The following is a 23556-nucleotide window of genomic DNA, read 5'->3' as shown; positions in this document are numbered from 1 at the left end:
GAGAGAAAGAGGAGAGCTGCTGCATGGAAAGGGGGAGTAGTGAAAGATTGGAGAATAAGAGGAAGGGGCATGGGGAGAACAAGGGTGAGAAAAAGATGAAAAGCCATAAGTAGATGAAGGAAATTAAAGAATGGATAGTAAGAATGAATTAAATCTGGACACAGAGAGAGGCAGAAAAATATTGAAGAAAGCAAAGAAAAAGGAGAGAAAAATGACAAATGGCCAGGAAACCCTGGCAGAAGAGTTAAGTGAAAACAAAGGAAAGCAGAATCTAGAGACTGGGAGCAACACAATGAGAAAAAGTAAATGGCCATACAACAAAGGTAAAGAAAATAATTTTATTTTTAATTTAGGATAAAGTAATATGGTGTTAATAAAGTTTCAGAGACCAATACTTCCTTCCTTAGGTCAGGAGAGGATACCGTAACAGCATTATACTGACCTGAGGCAGGAGGTTTTGGCCTCTGAAAGCTCACTGAAAAGGATTAGGCTATTAAATAAATTGTCTGAAATCAGATGCACTGAAAAGCAGCACTTTACCCTGTGTGACAAATGCATCTGAGTGCGACTACATTTTGCTGGGGGGGGGGGGGGGGGGTAAGAGAGAAAATTTTGTGCCCACCCACTTTGGGTTCAGGCCCACCCAAAATTGGCAGTCTGGCTACATCACTGGTTTAGAGTATTGCTTGTTTCCTGTATTGCTTGTTTCCCAGTCTTGTCTCTTGTTTGTATGTCTTGCCTAGTTCTGGGTTTATCTGTGTTTGTTCCCTGCTTCAGTGGCTGCTTGCAGCTTTCAGTTCAGTCTTGTGTCTGGCTGTGTTTGTTCCCTGTTTCAGTGGCTGCTTGCAGCTTTCAATCCTGTCCTTTAGCCTATCCTTTCCCTGCCTTGCTGTCCCTGTGCTGCCTAGCTGTTAGCCAGTCCTGCCCTGTCCAGTACGTCCTGCCGGCCACCTGAAGCCTTGAGCTCAACTCTTGGTGGAAAGTGGCCAGGTGCAGGTGAAGCCTAACTGTTTGTCAGAGATCTGCCCTGTCTCTAGCGTGGGGTGGTTTTGCCTGTCACTGCCGCTCCTCGGCAGTGGTCCAAGGGCTCACAAACCGAGTTTCCAGCTTTGAAAACGTGACATTAAAAGCGATATTGGCCTATACGAACCACACTGCTGCAGGTCTTTCCCTGGTTTCAATATTAGTACTATTTCCGCTAGCCTCCAGGAACAGGGTATCTCACTCGCTTCGTTAAAGGAGGTGATCACGTTCAGCAACAAAGGGGCCAGCCACTTCCTGTATATCTTATAGAATCTCACTGGAACTCCATCCGGCCCCGGGGCCTTATGATTAGGAAGACTGGTTATTGCCTCCTCTACCTCCTCTAATGTTATTGTTGCTGAAATTCTCTCCCATTCATCCTCCAATACCCTCTGTAGTTCTATCCCCTCCACATACCTCTCCAGTTCCTTCCTAGTGGCTGCCTGCTCCCCCTTATATAATTGACTATAGAATTCCCAAAAAGGTTCTTGTATATTCTCAGTTTTAGTAAGCATCTCTCCCCCCGTGTTTTTTATTGCAGCTATAAAATTACGCTGTTCTCGTTTTTTAAGTTTGTGAGCCAACAGCCTGCTGGCTTTGCCAAATTCGAAATGATCTTGTTGCACTGACTGTAACTGAATTGCTATCTCAGCTAGCTGCATTTCATTGAGTTGTCCTCTTATCTGTTGTAGTTTCCTCTCTTTTTTACTATTGGTGGGATCAGCCTTATGGTCTCTTTCCAGCCTTTCCAGATGTCGTCTTAATTTAGATTCCTTATCCTTTTTTTACTTATTTAAGTGTGCCTGCAAGGCAATTATTTGGCCTCTTACCACTGCTTTCATTCCCTCCCATATACTCGCAGGTTGGACCTCCCCTGTATCATTAATCTTGATATATTCTTCTATGCATTTTTCAATCTCTCGTACATTTTGGGGATCCAATAATATAGTTTAATTCATACACCAATTTCTGTGCCCCCTCTGTTCTCCCCTTATAGCTAATACCAAAATCACCATACAATGATCTGTCCAGGAACAGGGCTCAATCTAGGTCTGCATTATTTTACCCCTTATGGCTCCATCACCCAGCCAATAGTCGATTCTCGAGTAGGTTTTATATTTGGGCGAATAAAACGTATATAGTCTCTCTCAGTCCCATGCAGCTCTCGCCAAACATCCACTAGACCTTCCCGTGCCATCCCACTTCTCAGTGCCCTTCTATCTTTCTGAGCATAGCCCGCTGTACCTCCCGAGTTATCCACTTGTGGGTCTAATGTGATGTTAAAGTCGCCTCCTATCAGGAGATGCCCTTTAGCTTTCTTCTGAATTATCTTTTCCAACTCTTCTATAAATCCCCTTTGTTCATCATTAGGAGCATACACGCATATCAAGTATATTGTACATTATATAAAGATGCCACTAGAATTAGATATCTCCCCTCAGGATCTCGTATCGTTTCCTGTATGATCCACGGGCACGCACTGGAAAACGCTATTAGAACCGCTTTATTTTTTTTTCCATCTCTATTGGATGCATAATATATCATGGGATATCTCTAGTGCCCTACAAGCCGTTCATGTCCTCGCTTCAAGTGCATCTCCTGGATGAACATTACATCTGCCTTCATTCGTACCATTTCTCTAAACATCTGAGAACGCTTTTGAGGAGTGTTAAGGCCTCTCACATTCAAAGTCACACAGTTAAGAGCCATCTTGTCTACTAACATACTGCCCACCTAACATGCCACTCCCCTGCACACCCAGCAGTCACATCCCCCCCTTAATCTATCTCTTCTTCCCCATCCCCTCTCCCTCCCCCTCTCCTCCCCCCCTCCCTCCCCTATTCAACATAAGCACCATTACTTTAATCAGTAGGTGCTACCCAGGTAGGAAGTGACCTCCATTCACCCCCCTGCCTCCCTTACTATAGGCTTCACATTTCCTTGATGTATTAACAACTCCATGGGGGAAATTTACCTTCCTCCCCTTATGTTTAACTCTATACATACATCCCCCCTCCCTGTCGAACTCAACAACCAGCAACAACTGTCCTCATTCCTGCTTCTTCTCTGTCTCGGTCCGCTGGAATGCTGTGCATTTCAACCCGCCTTCCGGCTTGGATACATCCGCCTCCAGAAGTTTCATGTCAGCTGGCCCGTTGATTGCTGGCGCTGCAGCCTCTTGCGCCCCACTCTCTGCCATTTTGGGTGGGTGGCCAGTGCTCCCAGTGGTCCTCTTTTGTCGCCCGCTATTGGTGTCTCCAATGGGTCTCCCTCCGGGAGCACCTCCCGCACTTCTGCCACCGATCGGACCTGGTGTATCTTTCCATCTTTATAAAACACAAGCGCAAATGGATGCCTCCATCTATATCGAAAGCCCATCTCTCGCAACTTGCTGTCACTGGCTTTAACTCTGCTCTTCTCTTTAAAGTTGCCGCTGCCAGGTCTTGATTTACCTCTATATGGTAGGTATCCCACTTAAAGTCAGCTACTTGGTGAGCCACTTGAAGGACTTTCTCCTTCATCTTATATTCCCTGAAGCAAGCGATGATGTCTTTAGGTAAGTTCTGTCGCGTCGGGCCCAGTGCCCAGTGTGCTCTCTCTAGCCTTATTTCCTCCAGTTTCACTACAGTTCCAACGCTGAGAGAAGCACACCCACCATTTTTTGTACCACTGCCTCAGCGTCCTGGTAGGCCCGAGTTTCCGGTAGGCCTCAGAATCGCAAATTACAGCGTCTGCTTCTGTTTTCCAAGTCCTCCAGTTTATCATTTATTTGCTGCTGTCCCAGTCTGACATCTGAGACCTGCATATCTAGTGAGTGCAGAGCTTCCGTTTGATCTTCCATCCGATTCTCTACCTCATCCACTCTGTGGCCCACCTCTGCGATTTCTCCTCTCAGATTGGCACCCAGAGTTGCTAGTTCAGCACGGACTGCTTTTAAATCAGAGCAGATCTCTTGAAGCCACTCGCTTAGCTCCGGTAACAGTTCCCCCAGACGATCTGTTTGTTCCTGGGAGGGAAACATCTCCCTATCAGACTCCTGCGTGTTCGGGACCATCTCTACTTGCTCCGCCATTTTTTTTTTTTGGCGCGCAGCTCTCAAATGCGAATTGGGAGAGATTTATTGCACCTCCGCTCGCCTGCATGCCTTCTCCGCCTTCCGTGCCTTTTAGCAGTGTTCCAAAGCGAGTTGCCCCCAAATTCGCCGCTGTAAGGAGGGGGGAAACGCTCTTTTTATCGCGGGTGTGCTGGAGCTCAGCGTTTAAGCGGCCATTTGCTCCGCTGACGTCACTTCCTTCCCACTGTCTCCGCTTTTTTCAAGAGGGGACCATATCAGCTCACCCTCAGGCCTAAGGAATTTCTCCAGTCTCTAAAGATCTATTAAATAAATCCTAAAGAGGTCCCGCCAGGACTTTGAGTACCCTCAGTATCCTGGGATGTATCTCATCCAGCCCCATAGCTTTGTCCACTTTCAGATTCTCAAGCTGTTTACAAATGTTTTTTTCTGTGAACGGCACAATATCCACATCATTCCTAGATACTCCCTCGACAGCTGACTGTGGACTTTTTCCAGGATTTTCTTCCGTGAACATCCAACAGAAGTATTTGTTTAGCACGTTCGCTTTATCCTCATCACTCTCCACATAGCCATTCTGAGAATTTTTCAGTCTACTATTTCCATTTCTATATTTTTCTCCTTTCTCCAAAGTTATTCTGTCTTAACATCTTTTAGCCATTTTTTTCCTTCCGCCTGCGCTTTCGCTAGCCATATTTCCATCTTTGCTTCTTTGAGTTTAATCTGATAACCTTTTCTGTGATCCTCTTGTTATGTTCTTCTGTATTTCTTGAATGAAGCCTCTTTTGCCCTTATTTTTTCTGCCACTTGTTTGGAGAACCATACAGGCTTGTTTCTCTTGTTTTTGTTTACTTTCCTTGCATAAAAATCAGTTGCGTTATTTAAAACAGCATTCAGCTTATACCACTGCATTGCTATTTCACCTTTGCCTGCCCATGCTATGAGCTCCTTCTTCAGGTATTCTTCCATTCCACCAAAATCAGTACACCTGAAATCCAGTACTTTGGAGTTTTGTGCACCTGCACTCTATTTTTGCTCTTATAACAAATCATATCGTGTGATGATCATTATTACATAGGAGGGCATCCACACGGACATTGGAAACACTTCTTCCATTTGTGAGCACTAGATCCAGCTTTGACTCTTCCCTCATGGGTTCCATCACCATTTATCTGAGCAATGAATACATCTGGTGTTCATGGTAAAATTATGCCCTACCTGCTGATAATTTTCTTTCCTTTAGTAGCAGCAGAAGAATCCAGGAACTGGTGGTTTTATCCATCTACCAGCAGGTGGAGATAGAGATTACAAAGCTGAAGACAGAGATACCAGATGGTCAGCTCCTCCTTCACTTCAGTATACGTCGCATCACCAAGCAGAATCAGACAAGAAACCAGGAAGCCTCCTTCACCAACCAAACACAACAGAAATTCATCAAGAACAACAAAGAGAAGATCCGAACACTGAAAAACATGTGACATCTGCGAATGACGGAGAACCCCCCAAACATCCAGAAGATGAAGTGCCGCATACTCTGCGTTAAAATCCCCCTCTCAAAAGGAGGGAAGAAAGAGAGGTTGATAAAGAAGAAAAGCCAAACCACAGCCGGTAAGAAAAGGAGGAATCATATGGAAGGGCACTCCATGCTTAGCAAACTGCAGAAAAGCAGATTGGCTCGGCAGCACTAAAAATTCAGACACAATGCGTACCGAAGAATTGGCAACCAAAAACATCGCTCGTGAGTAAGCTCCCAAGAGAAGGCTTCTGCAAAGAATCAAAAGGAGTCCGTAGCAATGCTTGGTAGATAAGAAGCCCTAAGCTAGGCTTGGAGAACAAGAACGAGGAGGTTTCAGGGTGAACAAGGTTGCAGCAGCAAAGGAGAAAAAGCACTCTGCAAGAAATGAACTACATCTGGGTGCGAAGACAGAGAAGAGCCCGACACTTTCTCCCAGAAGCCGGCTACCGCCACCTGCACCCTAAGCAAATTAGAGGCCAGGCCCTTCTGCAACCTGTCCTGCAGAAAGGAGTGGCCTAGTGGTTAGGGTGGTGGACTTTGGTCCTGAGGAACTGAGTTCGATTCCCGGCACAGGCAGCTCCTTGTGACTCTGGGCAAGTCACTTAACCCTCCATTGCCCGCCGCATTGAGCCTGCCATGAGTGGGAAAGCGCGGGGTACAAATGTAACAAAAAAAAAAAATCGTTCAGGAACAGACACCTGCAATGGAGACCAAGCGTGGGCCGCAACTATGGCTCAAAAATCCTCTACACCCAAGAATAAGCGGTCAAAGTGGACTGCATAAATGCTCGCAATAGAGCAGTAATCACTGTGTCCGAAGAAATCTGTTCCTCAGATTCGACATCTCAAAAAACCAAGCCATAAGACCAAAGCAAGAGGAATCCTCCACTCTTTAACAGACGCTGAAGGAAAAGCCCGGAATCAAGCAGAATCCGAAACGGAGGCACCACATCCACATACCAAGGGCAATGCGGCCAATCCGGAGCTACCAGAATGACTCGACCCCGGCAGCGAGCAATCCAAAAAGAACTCGGCCGCAGAGTGCTGGAGAAAGAGATATACTGAAGTGAAGGTATCACTGCCTTCAGCTTTGTAACCTCTATCTCCACTTGCTGATAGATGGACACAACCCACTAGTTCCTAGATTACTACTACTACTACTAACTAACATTTCTAAAGCGCTACTAGGGTTACGCAGCGCTGTACAATTTAAACATAGAAGGACAGTCCCTGCTCAAAGAGCTTACAATCTAAAAGACAAGAGAACAAACTAACAAGTGAACAATCTAGAGGACGAGTGAACAGTTAATCTGATAGGGTGGATAGATTGGGGCATTTTATATTTCTCGAGCGGTTAGGCGCCGAAGGCAGTATTGAAGAGGTGAGTTTTAAGCAGAGATTTGAAGATGGGTAGGGAGGGGGCATGGCGTATGGATAAAGGAAGATTGTTCCAGGCATAGGGTGAGGCAAGGCAGAATGAGCGGAGCCTGGAGTTGGCAGTGGTGGAGAAGGGTACTGAGAGAAGGGCTTTGTCCTGTGAGCGGAGGTTGCGGGCAGGAACATAGGGGGAGATGAGGGTGGAGAGGTAGTGAGGATCTGCAGACTGGGTGCATTTGTAGGTAAGGAGGAGGAGCTTGAATTGTATGCGATATCTGATCGGAAGCCAATGAAGTGATTTGAGGAGAGGGGTGATATGAGTATATCGGTTTTGGCGGAATATAAGATGTGCAGTAGCGTTCTGAACGGATTGAAGGGGGGATAGATGGCCGAGTGGGAGGCCGGTGAGGAGTAAGTTGCAGTAATCAAGGCGAGAGGTAATGAGAGCGTGGACGAGAGTTCTGGTGGTGTGCTCAGAGAGGAAAGGGCGAATTTTGCTGATGTTGAAGAGGAAGAAGCAACAGGTCTTGGCAGTCTGTTGGATATGCGCAGAGAAGGAGAGGGAGGAGTCGAAGATGATTCCGAGGTTGCGGGCAGATGGGACGGGGAGGATGAGGGTGTTATCAACAGAGATAGAGAGTGGAGGAAGAGGAGAAGTGGGTTTAGGAGGAAAGACAAGGAGCTCGGTCTTGGACATGTTCAGCTTCAGGTGGCGGTTGGACATCCATGCCGCAATGTCGGATAAACAGGCCGATACCTTGGTCTGAGTCTCCGCGGTGATGTCAGGTGTGGACAGGTATAGCTGGGTGTCATCAGCATAAAGATGATACTGAAAACCATGAGACGAGATCAGCGAGCCCAGGGAAGAGGTGTAGATTGAGAAGAGAAGGGGTCCAAGAACAGATCCCTGGGGAACTCAACAGATAGTGGGATGGGAGTGGAGGAAGATCCATGGGAGTGTACCCTGAAGGTGCAGTGGGAGAGATAAGAGGAGAACCAGGAGAGGACAGGGCCTTGGAACCCAAAAGAGGACAGCGTGGCAAGAAGTAAATCATGATTGACAGTGTCAAACGCGGCGGAAAGATCGAGGAGGATGAGGATGGAGTAGTGACCTCTGGATTTGGCCAGGAGCAGGTCATTGCAAACTTTAGAGAGTGCCATTTCAGTCGAGTGCAGAGGGCGAAAACCGGATTGAAGTGGATCGAGGATGGCATGAGAGGAGAGAAAATCAAGGCAGCGGCTATGAACAGCGCGCTCAAGTATTTTGGAAAGGAAGGGTAAAAGAGAGATGGGGCGGTAGTTGGAGGGGCAGGTAGGGTCAAGTGAAGGTTTTTTTGAGGAGAGGTGTGACAACGGCGTGCTTGAAGGTGTCAGGGACAGTTGCAGTGGAGAGAGAGAGGTTGAGGATGCGACAGATGGCAGGGGTGACAGTATGGGAGATGGTGTTGAGTAGGTTGGTGGGGATGGGATCAGAGGAACAGGTGGTGCATTTCGAGGAGGAAAGAAGGCGGGAAGTTTCATCCTCGGTGATCTCAGGAAAAGAGGAGAAAGAGACCTGGGTAGGTTGGATGAGGGAGAGGGTTAAAGGGTGGAGGAGGTGGTGGCTTGGTCGTGAACTCAAGGTTGATCTTTTGCACTTTGTCGCGGAAATAGTCGGCCAGTGATTGAGGAGAGAGAGAAGGGGGAGTAGGAGCGGGGGGCACTTTAGAAGGGAATTAAGGGTGGTGAAGAGACGACGAGGGTTGGAGCTGAGAGAATTGGTCAATTGGGTGTAATAGTCCTGTTTTGCACGGAATAGGGAGGAGTGGAGGGAGGATAGCATGAATTTGTAGTGGAGGAAGTCTGAAAGGGTACGAGATTTCCTCCAGAGGCGCTCAGCGGATCGGGTGCAGGAGCGAAGGTAACGGATGCAAGGAGTCAGCCAGGGCTGGGGATTGGTGCGTTTTGTGGGACGGGAGATGGATGGCGCGAGGGTGTCCAAAGCAGAGGAGAGAGCGGTATTGTAAGCGGAGACCGCTTTGTCGACAGTTGCGGAGGACGTGATGGAGGGGAGGAGATTAGAGATAGTAGATGATAAGGTGGAGGGGTCAATAGCTTGGAGGTTCCTGGAGGTGGTGGTTAAAGTTGGACGGGGTGGAGGGGGGGGGGGGTGAAGAAGTGTGAATGTGATCAGGTGATGGTCGGAGAGAGGAAGAGCTGATTCATCTGCTGCAAACGATAAGGAACTTTATTTTTTTCTGAAACAACTTTAGTCCCTGTACCAGGGTACAAAATGTAAGCCAGGTTCTTGAAGCCTGGATTGGCCACTGTCGGAGACAGGATGCTGGGCTTGATGGACCCTTGGTCTTTTCCCAGTATGGCGGTGCTTCTGTACTTATGTAGAAGCAGCTGTTAGGCTCAACCAAGCAGTGTAGCTGTGATCAGCAGAGAGGAGAGCTAGGCCAGGGGATCAGGAGCACAAGACAGTATGACCTACCATCTGCAGAGGTAGAGAAAAATACTGAACCTTTCCAGGGAGCACCACCGGTTAATACTGGTTAGGTCACTGGTAAAGATCAGTTTTTCTCTACCTCCATAAAGCTGGTAGGAGCAGATAACACCCACTTGTGCAGAACAGTGCAGCTAGATGCTAAGGAAACAGTCTTTCATTATCTAAAATACATATATTGTCTTGGATATTGCTGGATTAGCAGAGGGATGCAGACTGAAGGCTCTGACAATCCCCAGCAGCCCTCACTGGTTCCCATTTACACAACCAAACTTGCGTTTTGGCTGCAGTTTCGGTTTCAGTCAGAAGCTTTCAGATAGTTTCAGTGGCAATTTCAGTTTTGGCTGAAACTGAAAAAAGCAATTTAGCCCAGCCACTACAGCAATTGTCATTAACCAGAGGCAAAAGACCATAGCTCTTGCTACAAACCAGTAAACATGTAGCCCAACCTTGGACACCAAGTGACACTATGGTGGAAAAAAGCAGATCAATATCCCCCTCCCTCCCCAATTAGGCAAGGGTAGAAAATCAGGAACCGACCCTTGTCTTCATGGGTAGCGTGGGCAGACAGCAGAAGAGGGCAAAGGACAGTTCTTATGGGGGTAGGGGAAAAGAGCAAGCACTGTTCCCTCTTCTCTACTGAGTAGGGAGAATATGACCTTAGTTTCTTACCTGCTAGTTGCAGAGTTGCCTCAAGCACAATAGGCTTGCCTCGCTGTCCTCGACCCTCACAGCGGTAGGTTCCAGTGCGTGGTGTTTTCACAAGTAAGGAACCATTAGGAAACACAGTGAATCTGTGCACACAACAGGAGAGAATTAAGTGAGCAAAAGACAGCACTGAGGAATGATGAACAGCCATGCACATCTTTACTATCAACATCCATAAATGTAAAATGCACACAAGCCTTCAGAACATATCCCCACCATACTATAACATTTTGCTATACATTCGGTCTATAGCCCCATTAGTGGGAGCAGCACTATGGGAAAATGGAGTAAAATAAGAACCACACTCCCTAGATTTTTAAAACCCAGATGGCATTATGCTAGAGTATCCTGTCACCAGCTCTTCCCTACAGTGATTACCTCTGAGATTTCAATCCACAAGAAGATCAGACAAAGCCTTCCCCTCCTCCAAGAATGACATTTCCCTCCTCTTCCTGTCCCTTAACATTCCACCAATGTTGGGGAGGCAGTGATCAGAAAGTCATCCTGTAAGGCTTCTCAATGCAGCCCTTCCGTCTAGTTTTTATTCAAGCACCATTGTACCTAGCTCCAATAGCACCTAGTCTGCAGCAATTTTCATTTCCTCCAACATATCAGTTGGATTCACCCTTGCTAAGATACCATGCGTCATCACAGACTATCACAGACCACAGACTATCATAGACCACAGATCTTCACATATGAACCTACAGACCCTGACTCTTAAAACAGTGTCCCATCAAACAGCTCTGGGATAAGGGAGAAACCTAAAATCAGTCAGCTTCCAGGAGCCTGAGCCTGTTCTTGGAGAGATACGTACTGGGTCTCGTTGCTGATGGGAGAGTTCTCCTCCTCAAAGTACCACACCTGTAAAGGCGGTGGCATGGCTGTGAACTGACAGTGAAAGATGGCTTCCTCATTCTTATTCACAATCTGACTCTGTGGGATATTCAAAGGACGTGGGAAACTTTCATCTAAACAAAAGGAAAATGAGTCACTCAGAATAAGCAAAAGCAACCTAGCAGCACCAAGACATGTCACAATTCTCTGATTTTTAGTTCTCAGTACAAACAGATGACAACAATAAGCAGGGACACATCCGTGAAGGCCAGAAGTGGCAATGGTACAGACCACCTGTAACAGTTAAACAACTTTGCTTTCTCTATGGAGGATGACAACCTGTTCAATGTTTATTGATGGGCCATTGATAAAGAGTACTTTTCATATGCAGATGATACAGAAATTTAATTTCTCATTAGGTTCACCTTAGAAGCAGGTTACAAAACTAAGTTACTCACCTTTAGCAGGTGTTCTCTGAGGACAGCAGTCTTACATTCTCACAAATGGGTTACGTCATCCGACGGAGTCCATTGTGGACACTACCAAAGTATATTGCCACTTTAAATCTATAAGGCAGTGCCCCCACCATTCATGCGCAGGTGCCTTCCCACCCCACGCACAAGGGTAGGACCAGCAGTATAGTGTTAAAGTTAAGAAGTGTTTTTATGTACCCCTCTCTAGACCTCCGTTAGACCCGGGCCCACGGAGGTGAAGAGAGGATTTCAGAAGGCTCATTCTAAGTCTGTTCAATGAGATCTCGGTTTTCTGACTCCAAGTGCATCTTTGTGTATCTACGCTCACACATTATGGGTAATTAGGTAGGAGTTTCCTCACTTATGTGGATATCATAGAGATTAATTTTGTCTGTGTAGGTGTATTCAGAGAAATGAATATGTAGCCAAGAAATGACAAGAGAGATAAGTGGTGATAATAATTTTAATTCTTACCCAATGCAAGTTCAATCACTCTGGCACGCTCATCAGTCTAAGTCTCAGGTTGACCGACCGTAGTTCTGCCCTCTGGGCAGAGTTGGGGAAAGCTCCAAACTCCGCCTAAATTGGCAGAACTTAAATACCCTCTCCTTGCCCATTAAACCTAATGGGCACGCATTTTTTTTCATATGTGAATCATATTTTCTGACAGCTTGGCTCAACCGCAGATCGGAAGCCCATTCCTCCCTCCTTTCACCTATTTCTTCATAACTGTAACTTCCTGAGTTGTAAACAACTTTTCTAAGATACAGAGACAAGTATTCATATTTCATGAACAGGACGCCATCTTTACAAAACCAAACTCCATTTTCTTGACCTAACTTTCCAATATCCTAGCCATTTATTCCTTCATCTTGGCCCTTACACTGTATTTGGATGTCACACCAGATCCTGATAAGGCTTGCCAACCAGGCCCTGCTTCAGCAAGTACTTAGCTGCGAGGCCATCATCAGATTTCTGGCCTAGTCAGTGCTTTTTAGCAGCCTAGGCTATAGAGCTCGGCCCACCACTATTCCAGTGGAGGGGTCTCAAGTTGTAACACATATTAACATTCCCCTCTTCACCCTATCTCATAGGGTGACATTAGGGTTGTCTAGCTTGGTTCCATCTATTCCAGAAGGTATCCTGCAAAGCTATCAAATTAGAGAGTCTGAATGAAATCTGGTATGGCAAAAATTTTGGAATCCTAGTCACAACATGGATACTATCTCTGCCTCATTCTAACCCCTCTTGGGACTAACCCATATCTGCGGTTGAGCAACAAAATACAATTGCAAGGTTAATATCTTTTTAACCTATTAATATGCAGGTTTGATAATACTTTTACACACACACACACATATATATATATATATATATATATATATATATATATATATATATAAATCATCAAGCTAATTAATTCCTTGGTTATATACTGATTATACGTTTGCATTGATTACATGGTTATATTGATTATCGATTACATGCTTGCATAGCCTCCATAATTGTGTTATACAACATTGCATTCCCACGTGCTTTATCCTATTATATAGTTGCAGGTACATCTATAGCTTCTCCAGCATTTGCATAGCGATTGGTCTACCTCATAGGGAGATAGTCCAATGTATTGTCTCCTGTGGTGTTAGGAAGGAGATTCTCGTACAACACATATTGTCCTGTTGTTTTCTTCGTTATGGCAGTTTCAATTAAGCGTTCTACTAAGCCTCTTGCACATGGGATTATGCAACGTCCTACCAATATGAAAATGGCAACCACTATAATAATGGTGGTGGCTGCAGAGATGATAAATGTCTTCCATTTACCAAAAGCTTTATCCATCCAACCAGTCCAAGATGTATCAACACCCGAGTTTTCAGCCAATTCCTCTGAGAGTGAGGTGAGGCCTTTCAGGGCTCTGGTGAATGACCCATCTGGGGCACTGTTGTTGGGGATAAAAGTGCAACACTGGGTACCTATTTTCCGGCACACCCCTCCATCCGCCGCTAGCAATTGGTCAACAACAAGCCTGTTCTCAAGGGTCATTCTGCTAGTGGCATCTAACTGTGCTGCAATATCTTGAACCGCATCTCTAGTGTAATTCACAAATCTCTGTTGATTGTAATATATGTAGTTGATCCAATCTATGTTCTTGTTGATGGTAGCCCACCAAAAGAAGGCAGATTCGAATCCTGCAGCAATCTGGTTTCTGGCTTTGAATTCATCAGGGACCCCTCTCGGAACACCAATTGCATCAATATAGACCCGGTCATCAAAGGATCCGGGCACTGCATGTCTCTTCACTAGTGAGGAAGAGCTGCTATGAGGAGGAATCAAAGATGCAATAACTATTGGGATTACTAATTTGACCAAGGCACATCTGCCTGTCCAACTTCTGTGAAGTGTATGGTGGATGGTGTTGGTTCCACAATACCACCATACATCTGCTCGAGCCTGAGCAAAGTCTGTAATGTTCAGACCTCGCAGGGCCCCTTTTCCTAGAGTGGTAATGCAATTGGTCAAATTTCCCCAAAACCGTGGGTTATTAACCGCATATCGGTCCAAACATGTATGATATCTTGTGGCAGGGTCTGGAATTCTGAATGCAGGTGGCACCCTCAGCCGAGGGGGCAAGTAGGGATGATGTTTTTCAAGGTGTTGACAAGACTGATTAATGTCCTCTTTTACCTGCAATAGCTCTAGCATACACCAAAAACCATCTGGATCATTATAGAGATCTAAGGGGAAAGGAACTGCTGTAGATTCTGCCCTTGCATGTGCGCAGAAATAACAATTGGAAACATTCAAACTTGCTGTGGTATAGTGGGCCCATTCGAGCCACAAGTTAGTATCTCCAAACCCAGTTTCAAGTGCAACTAAGTCTTTGGCACTGTTAATCTGTACAACCTGGTAAGGAATCTTTTCTTCTGGGGCCTTTGTTGGCATTAGGGGGTTTCTTTCCGGTTTGGGAGGGGAGATAATAAGAAATGTGCCAATCGGATCCCTGCCTGTGATAACTATTCCAAGGAAATAGTCTCTGTACGTGACAGAGTTTACTCCTCTGAAAGTGATAGCCACCTGATTGCACTTGGTCATTGGACAATTGGTAAATACCTGTGGCTCCATAATGGAAATACTCTTCTTGAGTTCAGGAATGGCTTGACCTGAGTAGGGAACCCATGTGCCTGTGTACCACCATACCTCTGCCCAACTCCCACATGTAGAGAAGGGACACATGTATATCTCAAAGGCTGAATAATATTGTTGGTAAGGCCATTCACCACACCTCGTGTAAGCACACACATCGAGGGTTATTGTAATCGTTTCCTTGGTTGGGGCTAATACTATCTTGTATTCAATCAAGCGATCTGGTAGTTGCATTACTTGTGACTTGGAAGGTACCATGATCATGGCTAACACACACAGTAGGGGGGCAAGGCACATCATGTTGGCAGTTTTCTTGATTGAACACTGCATCAAGACTGTAGGAATGGTAATTGGTGAGCAATGAATATTGTAAGTAGCAAGATTAACCCTAGGGTTTTAACAAGAGCTGCAATTATGACAATCACTACTCCAAAATACACCAGGAACATAAGTATATAAGTACATAAGTACATAAGTAGTGCCATACTGGGAAAGACCAAAGGTCCATCTAGCCCAGCATCCTGTCACCGACAGTGGCCAATCCAGGTCAAGGGCACCTGGCACGCTCCCCAAACGTAAAAACATTCCAGACAAGTTATACCTAAAAATGCGGAATTTTTCCATTAGGCGTTGCTAGTGTAAGGGGGATAGATTCTGGTAGCTCCTGTTTCGGAGAGACTAAATACCTCCAAGGGTCTTGATCCTACTTCTCTAATGAATAGAAAGGGTGTCCAATCAGTTCTAAGCACACTGTATGTAATTAACCAGAAATCTGCTACCTCACGAGTTTCTGGTCTAACTAGGGGTACTTCGGTTTGTTCCACTTGTAAACCTAGACTTCCTCCAAACAAAGCAAGGGTGTGAATGATAGTCCGATCTGGGCCAATAGTCAAGGTGTTGAGTAAGGGTTCACACAGTGTCTGATATCGGGTCAATGAATCCCAACTGGGATCGTCTTGCGGAGCCGGGTCCCAGTGAGGATATCTTAGCTCACGGGGATCTAAAAGGTGGATCGGGGGTTTGGAAATTACTGAATCCCAGAAGTCTGAGGGTGACAATGGTGGTAAATCAAGGGAGGGTATCGTCTGTGGCGGAGAAGGCTGGTTATCTGCTCCTCTGTTGGACATGTACTTGTGTATTAAAGGTGTAAACGGAGAGCAGCGAAGGAACCCCTACCGTCTGGTGAAATACAATACTTCTCAAGGGGTCTGTTCCCGACTTTTCTCAAGAAAAGCCAAGGCAACCAATCTGTACAGTAAAGCTTATAAGTGACAATCCAAAAGATTACTTCTTCTCCTGCTTGAGGTCTAAAAAATGGGAGAGTACCTCGTGCTACTTTAACTGTAACTGCGTTATGAAGTATTGAGGAGAGGTGTTGTATGACCCTGGCGGGGCCTGGACCTGAGGCTTGCAATAAAGGTTCACACAACAGATGGTACCTATCGGTGGGATTCCAAAGGGGGCAATCGTCGGGCGCCGGATCCCAGTACCCAACACCACCTTGTTGGAGGTTACTCTGGCTCATATGGGGGTCTGTCACACTTAGTAGGGGCTTGTGGTGGAAGGGTAAGGCCAATAGATTTGCTGTAATACTCTGGCTAGATGGGAAACCTTTTGAAGGCAATAAATTAGCGAGGTGGTCTTGTGGGGCGTCTGCGTGAGCTGGTAGTTGGTACCTTCAGTATACTGGGTATTCAGGGTAATATGTGTGGAAGGAGTAGGGTCGCTAGGATGATTAGGAGGGGTGGGTTGAAGTTCAGACAAGGTAATATTATCCCCAAAAGTAGTTTCAGAAGTGGGGACAATAGTGTCCTGGCTACCACTAATATTGGGAGCACTTGTAGGATACCGGGTAGGAGGATCGGTAAGGATAGGAGTAGTCTCAGAATTTTCAACTGGCAATGTATAATTTCCAGCTGGAAATTCATTCTCAGTGGGTGTATCTGCTAACGGGGTGGTGTTCCTGGCAAAGATGGTACTAACCCCTGTGGACTTGTGGTGGGAGGTATTTTCAGGTGAGTGGCTTGGTGTGGTGTTTACTTGGGACTTAGTGTAGGCTGCAGGAGTGGTGTAGGCTGCAGGAGTGTTTGCTGCTACAGTAGCGTCTCCAACGGGTAAGGTGAGGTTACCAGTTGGAGAGGCACTGAGTGTGTGCAGATAGTCAGCAAGACTTTTGTTTCTGGTTGTGGTGAAGGCAAACAGTGCAGTAAAAAACAACACCAAACCTATGCAAAATATGATAAAACACACAAGTCCAACAACAAACAACCGAACTGACGGGAAGCAGAAGAAGAGGGTGTACTGATGTACCATCGTGACCTCTTCTGATGCAATGCTTTCAGCGATGCTTCCTTCGTCAGTGTCCTCAATGTCGTTGGACCACTGGGTGATGGTTTCGGACAACTGCTCGGAGCTACACTGATCAACAGGGTATAGTTCAGTTTTACTTGGATCAGGTTCCTTGATGTTTTCAAAGGCGGTTAGGTCAGCTGCCGTAGGTTCTTTGTGAAGTACAACTTACGAGGGAAACAGGAGGTGGCGGTACAACAGCTTGGATGCACAGAGGAGGCGGTGATGGACTTGAAACTTTCTGCAAAGGGATGGCTTCAGGCTTGGACTTTGGCTTAGATTGTTGTGGCATCTAGCTGGTCTGATTAGGGAAATATAGATGCAAAATGTCGAGCAGATCGGTAATATTGCGGTACAGATTCTGCAGTGTGGAATATTCAGCAGACTCTGGCTCACCCAGATCCAATTCTCCCGCTAAATTGCGGATTCTAATGATACGGATGCGGAGATCAACGTAAGGAAGTGGAAATTCAGGAACACTTGGAGGTGGAGGTGTGGATACCAACTCGCGAAGAGCAGGTGCAACTTGGGGTGAGAGTGGTGGTGGTGGTGACTCTGGTGTTTCTGCAATCTTCTGGACAGAGATATCGGACAGATCAAGCAACTGTGGCTCTGGGGAAGGTTGGTCGTCAAGGTGATTGAGAAGAGTTGGGTGCAGTGTTGGTGGTCTGGGGCTCAGTGGCGGCGGAGATGGGGTCTGTGATGGGGCTGGTTTCTCCAGGGGCTGCTAACATCAAGAAGGCCTGACTCGATATCCGGGTAGGCCCGTATATCTTTCAAATGGACCCAGGACGAGTGGTCCTCAAGCTTGGCAGCGGTAGCTGACAGAGCTTCGATCTTGAAGGGCCCAATATAGATGGGATCTCGCCAGGTCTTGTGCGTATAATAGCGGTGGTGCACCAGATCACCCACTTTAAAAGGGGGGGATCTGTTGTCATTAACACATATTAACAGAAGACAATTCCAAGCGGAGGTGGGCAGGTTGTAAGAATATGCGTCTGCTGCTTCAGGTGAGTAACTTACCTTTCTCAGAGGACAAGCAGGCATGATATTCTCACAAATCTGACTCACTAGCTAACAAGCTCCCTAAGGTCGACATCAAGCCGATTTACGGGACCTCTCCCATGAATCTCTCTCCGATCTATCCATATAATCTATCCTGCTCGTACCTCACTCTCCATTACCCTGCTTCTCGTGGCCTCAAATATAAGGCCATCTATGGCTCCTCTTTTCCTTATCTCAGCACTCAACTGTGGAACGGGCTGCCTCGGGAGATCAAAATCACTTCAGATCACCCAACCTTTAAGAAACGTCTCAAGACCTTCCTTTTTGGCAGAGCGTTTACCACGAGTCCTGCAGGAGCTGCAGCCTTTTAGCCCACAGCTCACTTTGTGATACCCAATCACCCACCCTCTCTTCCATTCCCTCATCAGACTTCTCTTTCCCCCTCCTGTGACTCTGTCCACTGTACTTTGTGCTATTGTGTTATGGTTTGTTTATTAACTATTGTACGTCACATTGAGCCTGCCCATGGGCGGGAATATTGTGGGATATAAATGTTGTAAATAAATAAATTAATTAATATGCTGGATTGAGGCAGGCGCAAGCACCTTGTATGCCTGTAGAGACTGTGACTGCAGTAGCCCTGAAAGCTCTTCCTTGAGCACAGCCCAGATTTTCTCATGTAGGGTAGGCGTTGGTATCAGCTCAGAAGCCAGTGTGGACGTAGCCCGAGATGTAGCCTGTGCAGGCGTAAGAGGTCTTAAGGTTCTCAATGCAAAATGAGCTGTAGAGATGGAGAGAAATCACTGCAGTATGGATGCTTCACTTGTATCGATAACAGATGCAGGGGAGGTGTGAGATGAGTGTGACATTGTTTCTCAAATACAGAGTTACTCCTCCAACTTTATGACCATCTCTATCCTTCCTAAATAGATTGTAGCCTGGTATGTTCACATCCCATTCACGGGAACCACTGAACCATGTCTCCGTGATAGCAACAATGTCTGTCTGCCTCTAATAACATCAGGGCTTGCAGATCATGAACTTTGTTGCATAGACTGTGAGCATTTGTGGTCATTGCTTTTCAACTACATTTAAGTGGCAGTCTCATCTTCTGTTTAGTTTTTTGTTTAGTCTAACTTCCTGTCGTGTTGGTAAGGAGTGATTTCACAAGACTGTTGTTTTCATTGCTTTCTTTACTACTGTCACATCATTTTTTTAAATTTTTTTTTATTAATAATAAAGTCATATATCCATATACATAGACTTAGAAATAACAGAATTAACTTTGAAGGCAAAAAAGAAAAAACCAATACTTACAGCCAAATGGTTAAAATATAACACACTAAATTTACATTTGTCCCCAATAATAGGATCAAGATACTAGGAAATATTACAATCAACAAACAGAAGAGTTAATAATTAACGGAGGGGGCAGCTCGAATATCTACAGCCAACTTAACAGCGCTTAAATTAGGGAGGCAAAGCAACAGATGATCTAACTGTTTCCTTAGATTATATGAATTGTAATAATTTTAAAGGGGAAAAAAAATATATAAGTATTTGCTTCATACATTATGAAGCATTTACAAGAAAACTTTAGCAAGAAAGTTGCACCCAAATTAATCACTCTGGTTTTATAGGATAGAAATTCCTTCCTTCTTCTTTAAGTGCTTCTTGCCAGATCTGGGAAAATTTGAATTTTTTCCCCCAAAAATACATCATTTAAATTACGAAAGTAAAGTCTTAAAACGTTATTTCTATCCAGTTCAAGAGCGAAGGAGACAATCAGCGTAGTTCTCTCTGTGACTATCTCCAAAGAAGTTTCCAGAAACTCAGTAAGATTTAAATCAGTCACAGAGACATGGCTCAATGGTTCCCATGAATGGGATGTAAACATACCAGGCTATAATCTTTTTAGGAAGGATAGAGAGGGACGTACAGGTGGAGGTGTAGCTCTGTATGTGAGAAATGATATCCCAGCGACTGAAATGACAGGGAACTGGGGAAAGGAAGAAGCGATATGGATCACCTGAAAAAGAGAGGATAGAACCTTGGTCCACGTGGGTGTTGTCTATAGACCCCCGACACAATTGGAAGAACTAGATAAAGATCTGATCGCTGATATTCAAAAGTTGGGGAAGAAAAGAGAGGTGCTGTTGTTGGGAGATTTTAATCTGCCGGATGTAGATTGGAAGGTTCCGTCTGCAAAATCGGAAAGAAGTAGAGAGATTGTGGATGCTTTCCAAAGTGCTCTGCTCAGACAAATGGTGAACGAACCCACGAGGGAGGCAGCCACGTTGGATCTGGTGCTCACAAATGGGGATAGTGTGTCAAATGTCCGAGTAGCTGCGCACCTTGGAAACAGTGACCATCAAACGGTTTGTTTTGATGTAACGGCTCATGTGGACGGCGGCCACTCTAAACTCAAAGTCCTCGATTTCAAGCGAGCTGACTTTAACAAAATGGGAGAATACCTGAGGAAGGAGCTGATGGGCTGGGAGGACATACGAGAAGTGGAAGGACAGTGGTCCAGGCTAAAAGAAGTAATAAACAGGGCTACAGACCTTTATGTAAGGACAGTAAATAAAAGCAGGAGAAAAAGGAAACCGATATGGTTCTCAAAGCAAGTGGCTGAGAAAATAAAGATTAAAGAGTTAGCGTTCCAGAAATATAGAAAATCTCAAGAGGAGGAACACGGGGAGGAATACCGGATGAAACTGAAAGAAGCCAAGAGAGAGGTACGTCTGGCGAAGGCGCAAGCGGAAGAACAAATGGCTCGAAATGTAAGGAGGGGAGACAAAAACTTCTTCAGGTATATTAGTGAAAGGAGAAAGACTATAAAGGGAATTGTGAGACTAAAAGATACAACGAAACGCTATGTAGAAAATGATGAAGAAAAAGCCAATTTGCTAAATAGATACTTTTGTTCTGTTTTCACTGAAGAAAACCCTGGGGAAGGACCAAGAGAGACTGGCAAAAGTACACCTGAAAATGAGGTGGATAGAGCGCCGTTCACGGAAGAGAGTGTGTATCAACAACTTGGAAAGCTAAAGGAGGACAAAGCCATGGGGCCGGACGGGATCCACCCCAGAATACTGAGGGAGCTCAGAGAGGTTCTGGCGGGTCCTCTTAAAGACTTGTTTAATAAATCCTTGGAGACGGGAGAGGTTCCGAGGGATTGGAGAACGGCGGAGGTGGTCCCTCTTCACAAAAGTGGGGATAGGGAAGAAGCTGGAAACTACAGGCCGGTAAGCCTCACTTCGGTTATTGGAAAAGTAATGGAAGCCATGCTGAAGGAAAGGATAGTGAATTTCCTGGAAGCCAATAAGTTGCAAGATCCGAGACAACATGGTTTCACCAAAGGGAAATCGTGCCAAACGAATCTCATTGAATTCTTTGACTGGGTGACCGGAGAATTAAATCAAGGACGTGCTATGGACGTCATCTACTTAGATTTCAGCAAGGCTTTCGACACGGTTCCCCACAGGAGGCTCTTAAATAAACTAGACGGCCTGAAAATAGGACCCGAAGTGGTGAACTGGATTAGGAACTGATTGACGGACAGACGCCAGAGGGTGGTGGTGAATGGAGTTCGCTCGGAGGAAGGAAAGGTGAGTAGTGGAGTGCCTCAGGGATCGGTGCTGGGGCCGATTCTGTTCAATATATTTGTGAGTGACATTGCCGAAGGGTTACAAGGTAAAGTTTGCCTTTTTGCGGATGACACCAAGATTTCCAACAGAGTGGACACCCCGGAGGGTGTGGAAAACATGAAAAAAGATCTGAAGAAGCTAGAAGAATGGTCTAACGTTTGGCAATTAAAATTCAATGCAAAGAAATGCAAAGTGATGCACTTAGGTAGTAGAAATCCAAGGGAGACGTATGTGTTTGGCGGGGAGAGTCTGATAGGCACGGACGGGGAGAGGGATCTTGGGGTGATAGTATCTGAGGACTTGAAGGCGACGAAACAGTGCGACAAGGCGGTGGCAGTAGCTAGAAGATTGCTAGGCTGTATAGAGAGAGGAGTGACCAGCAGAAGAAAGGAGGTTTTAATGCCCCTGTATAAGACGTTGGTGAGGCCCCACCTGGAGTATTTTCAGATTTGGAGGCCGTATCTTGCGAAGGATGTTAAAAAAATGGAAGCGGTGCAAAGAAAAGCTACGAGGATGGTATGGGATTTACGTTCCAAGACGTATGAAGAGAGGCTTGCTGACCTGAACATGTACACCCTGGAGGAAAGGAGGAACAGGGGTGATATGATACAGACGTTCAAATATTTGAAAGGTATTAATCCGCAAACGAATCTTTTCCGGAGATGGGAAGGCGGTAGAACGAGAGGACATGAAATGAGATTGAAGGGGGGCAGACTCAGGAAAGATGTCAGGAAGTATTTCTTTACGGAGAGGGTGGTGGACGCTTGGAATGCCCTCCCGCGGGAGGTGGTGGAGATGAAAACGGTAACGGAGTTCAAACATGCGTGGGATATGCATAGAGGAATCCTGTGCAGAAGGAATGGATCCTCAAAAGCTTAGCTGAAATTGGATGGCGGAGCAGTTGGGGGGAAGAGGGGGTGGAGGTTGGGAGGCGAGGATAGGGGAGGGCAGACTTATACGGTCTGTAACAGAGCCGGTGATGGGAGGCGGGAAATACTGCTGGGCAGACTTATATGGTCTGTGCCCTGAAAAGGACAGGTACAAATTCAAGGTAAGGTATACACATATGAGTTTGTCATGGGCAGACTGGATGGACCATGCAGGTCTTTTTCTGCCGTCATCTACTATGTTACTATGTAAGATTCTGTGGTTGATTTTCCCCTTTCTCAGTTCCTGAAATGTATTGAGTTCTCGTAATAGGAGGACAAGCCTCCATAGGTATCCCCAATATCTCATTAAAGTATTTTTTTTAACATATCAGTAGCTGAGATTAAGGGAGATTTAGGAAACCTCAAAAACCTGAGATTATTCCTTCTTCCGTTATTCTCCAAATATTCTATTTTTCTCTCTTGAATTTCTTTATTCTTTATCATAGTCACTGTTAAATCCTTCAATTGTTTAACTTCTTCTTCAATACCCCCAAGTTTTTGTTTATGTTCCTGAACTTCTGTAGACAAATTTTGGGAAGTCTGCTTTAATTCCTTAATTTCGCCAGTCATAGAAACATTCATCTGTAGTAACGTTTTGTTCACCTGCTGGATTGCGTCCCACAATGCTTCCATTGTCACCCGCATTGGTCTTACCAAATCTCCACTCTCTCCAGGAGGTAGTCCTCGGGGAATAGGTGCAGCGGCCTGGAACTGACCCTGCATAGTTGCTCCGTTCACCGGGATAGTAACGCTGAGAGATCCTCCATCCACAGGAGACACACACTCGAGCTGCTGTGGTATCGCCAGCATCAACTTACTTCCGGGCTGTGGAGGAGGGGTGAAATTGGGAGTACTCAACGTCGCTCCCTCAGCGCTGCACTCAGGCCCCTGCGGGGTCCAGCCCGCCGAAGTAGAAATCCGACCACCAAGAGTGCTGATTTCGAAGCTCTCAAGAGGTGCCTGCCGCGAGACTGGGGTTGACATC

General features: G+C 45.8%; 1 protein-coding gene across 2 annotated transcripts in view; it reads right to left on the bottom strand.

Annotated features, from left to right (window-relative positions):
* Nucleotides 1-23556, bottom strand: part of PTK7 (protein tyrosine kinase 7 (inactive)) — a 370128-nt gene that overhangs the window by 269350 nt on the left and 77222 nt on the right. For both annotated transcript variants that reach the window (XM_030195698.1, XM_030195699.1), the window contains exons 5-6: nt 11002-11155; nt 10149-10270 (exon numbers count right to left, since the gene is read on the bottom strand). In XM_030195698.1, coding sequence (XP_030051558.1) covers nt 10149-10270; nt 11002-11155 — 276 coding nt within the window. The remainder of the gene's footprint in view (nt 1-10148; nt 10271-11001; nt 11156-23556) is intronic.

Source organism: Microcaecilia unicolor, chromosome 3, assembly GCF_901765095.1.
Source record: "Microcaecilia unicolor chromosome 3, aMicUni1.1, whole genome shotgun sequence".
In the NCBI taxonomy this organism is placed as follows: Eukaryota; Metazoa; Chordata; class Amphibia; order Gymnophiona; family Siphonopidae; genus Microcaecilia; species Microcaecilia unicolor.
The sequence above is the reverse complement of the archived record's forward strand: the minus strand, read 5'-3'. Positions and strand labels throughout refer to the sequence as shown.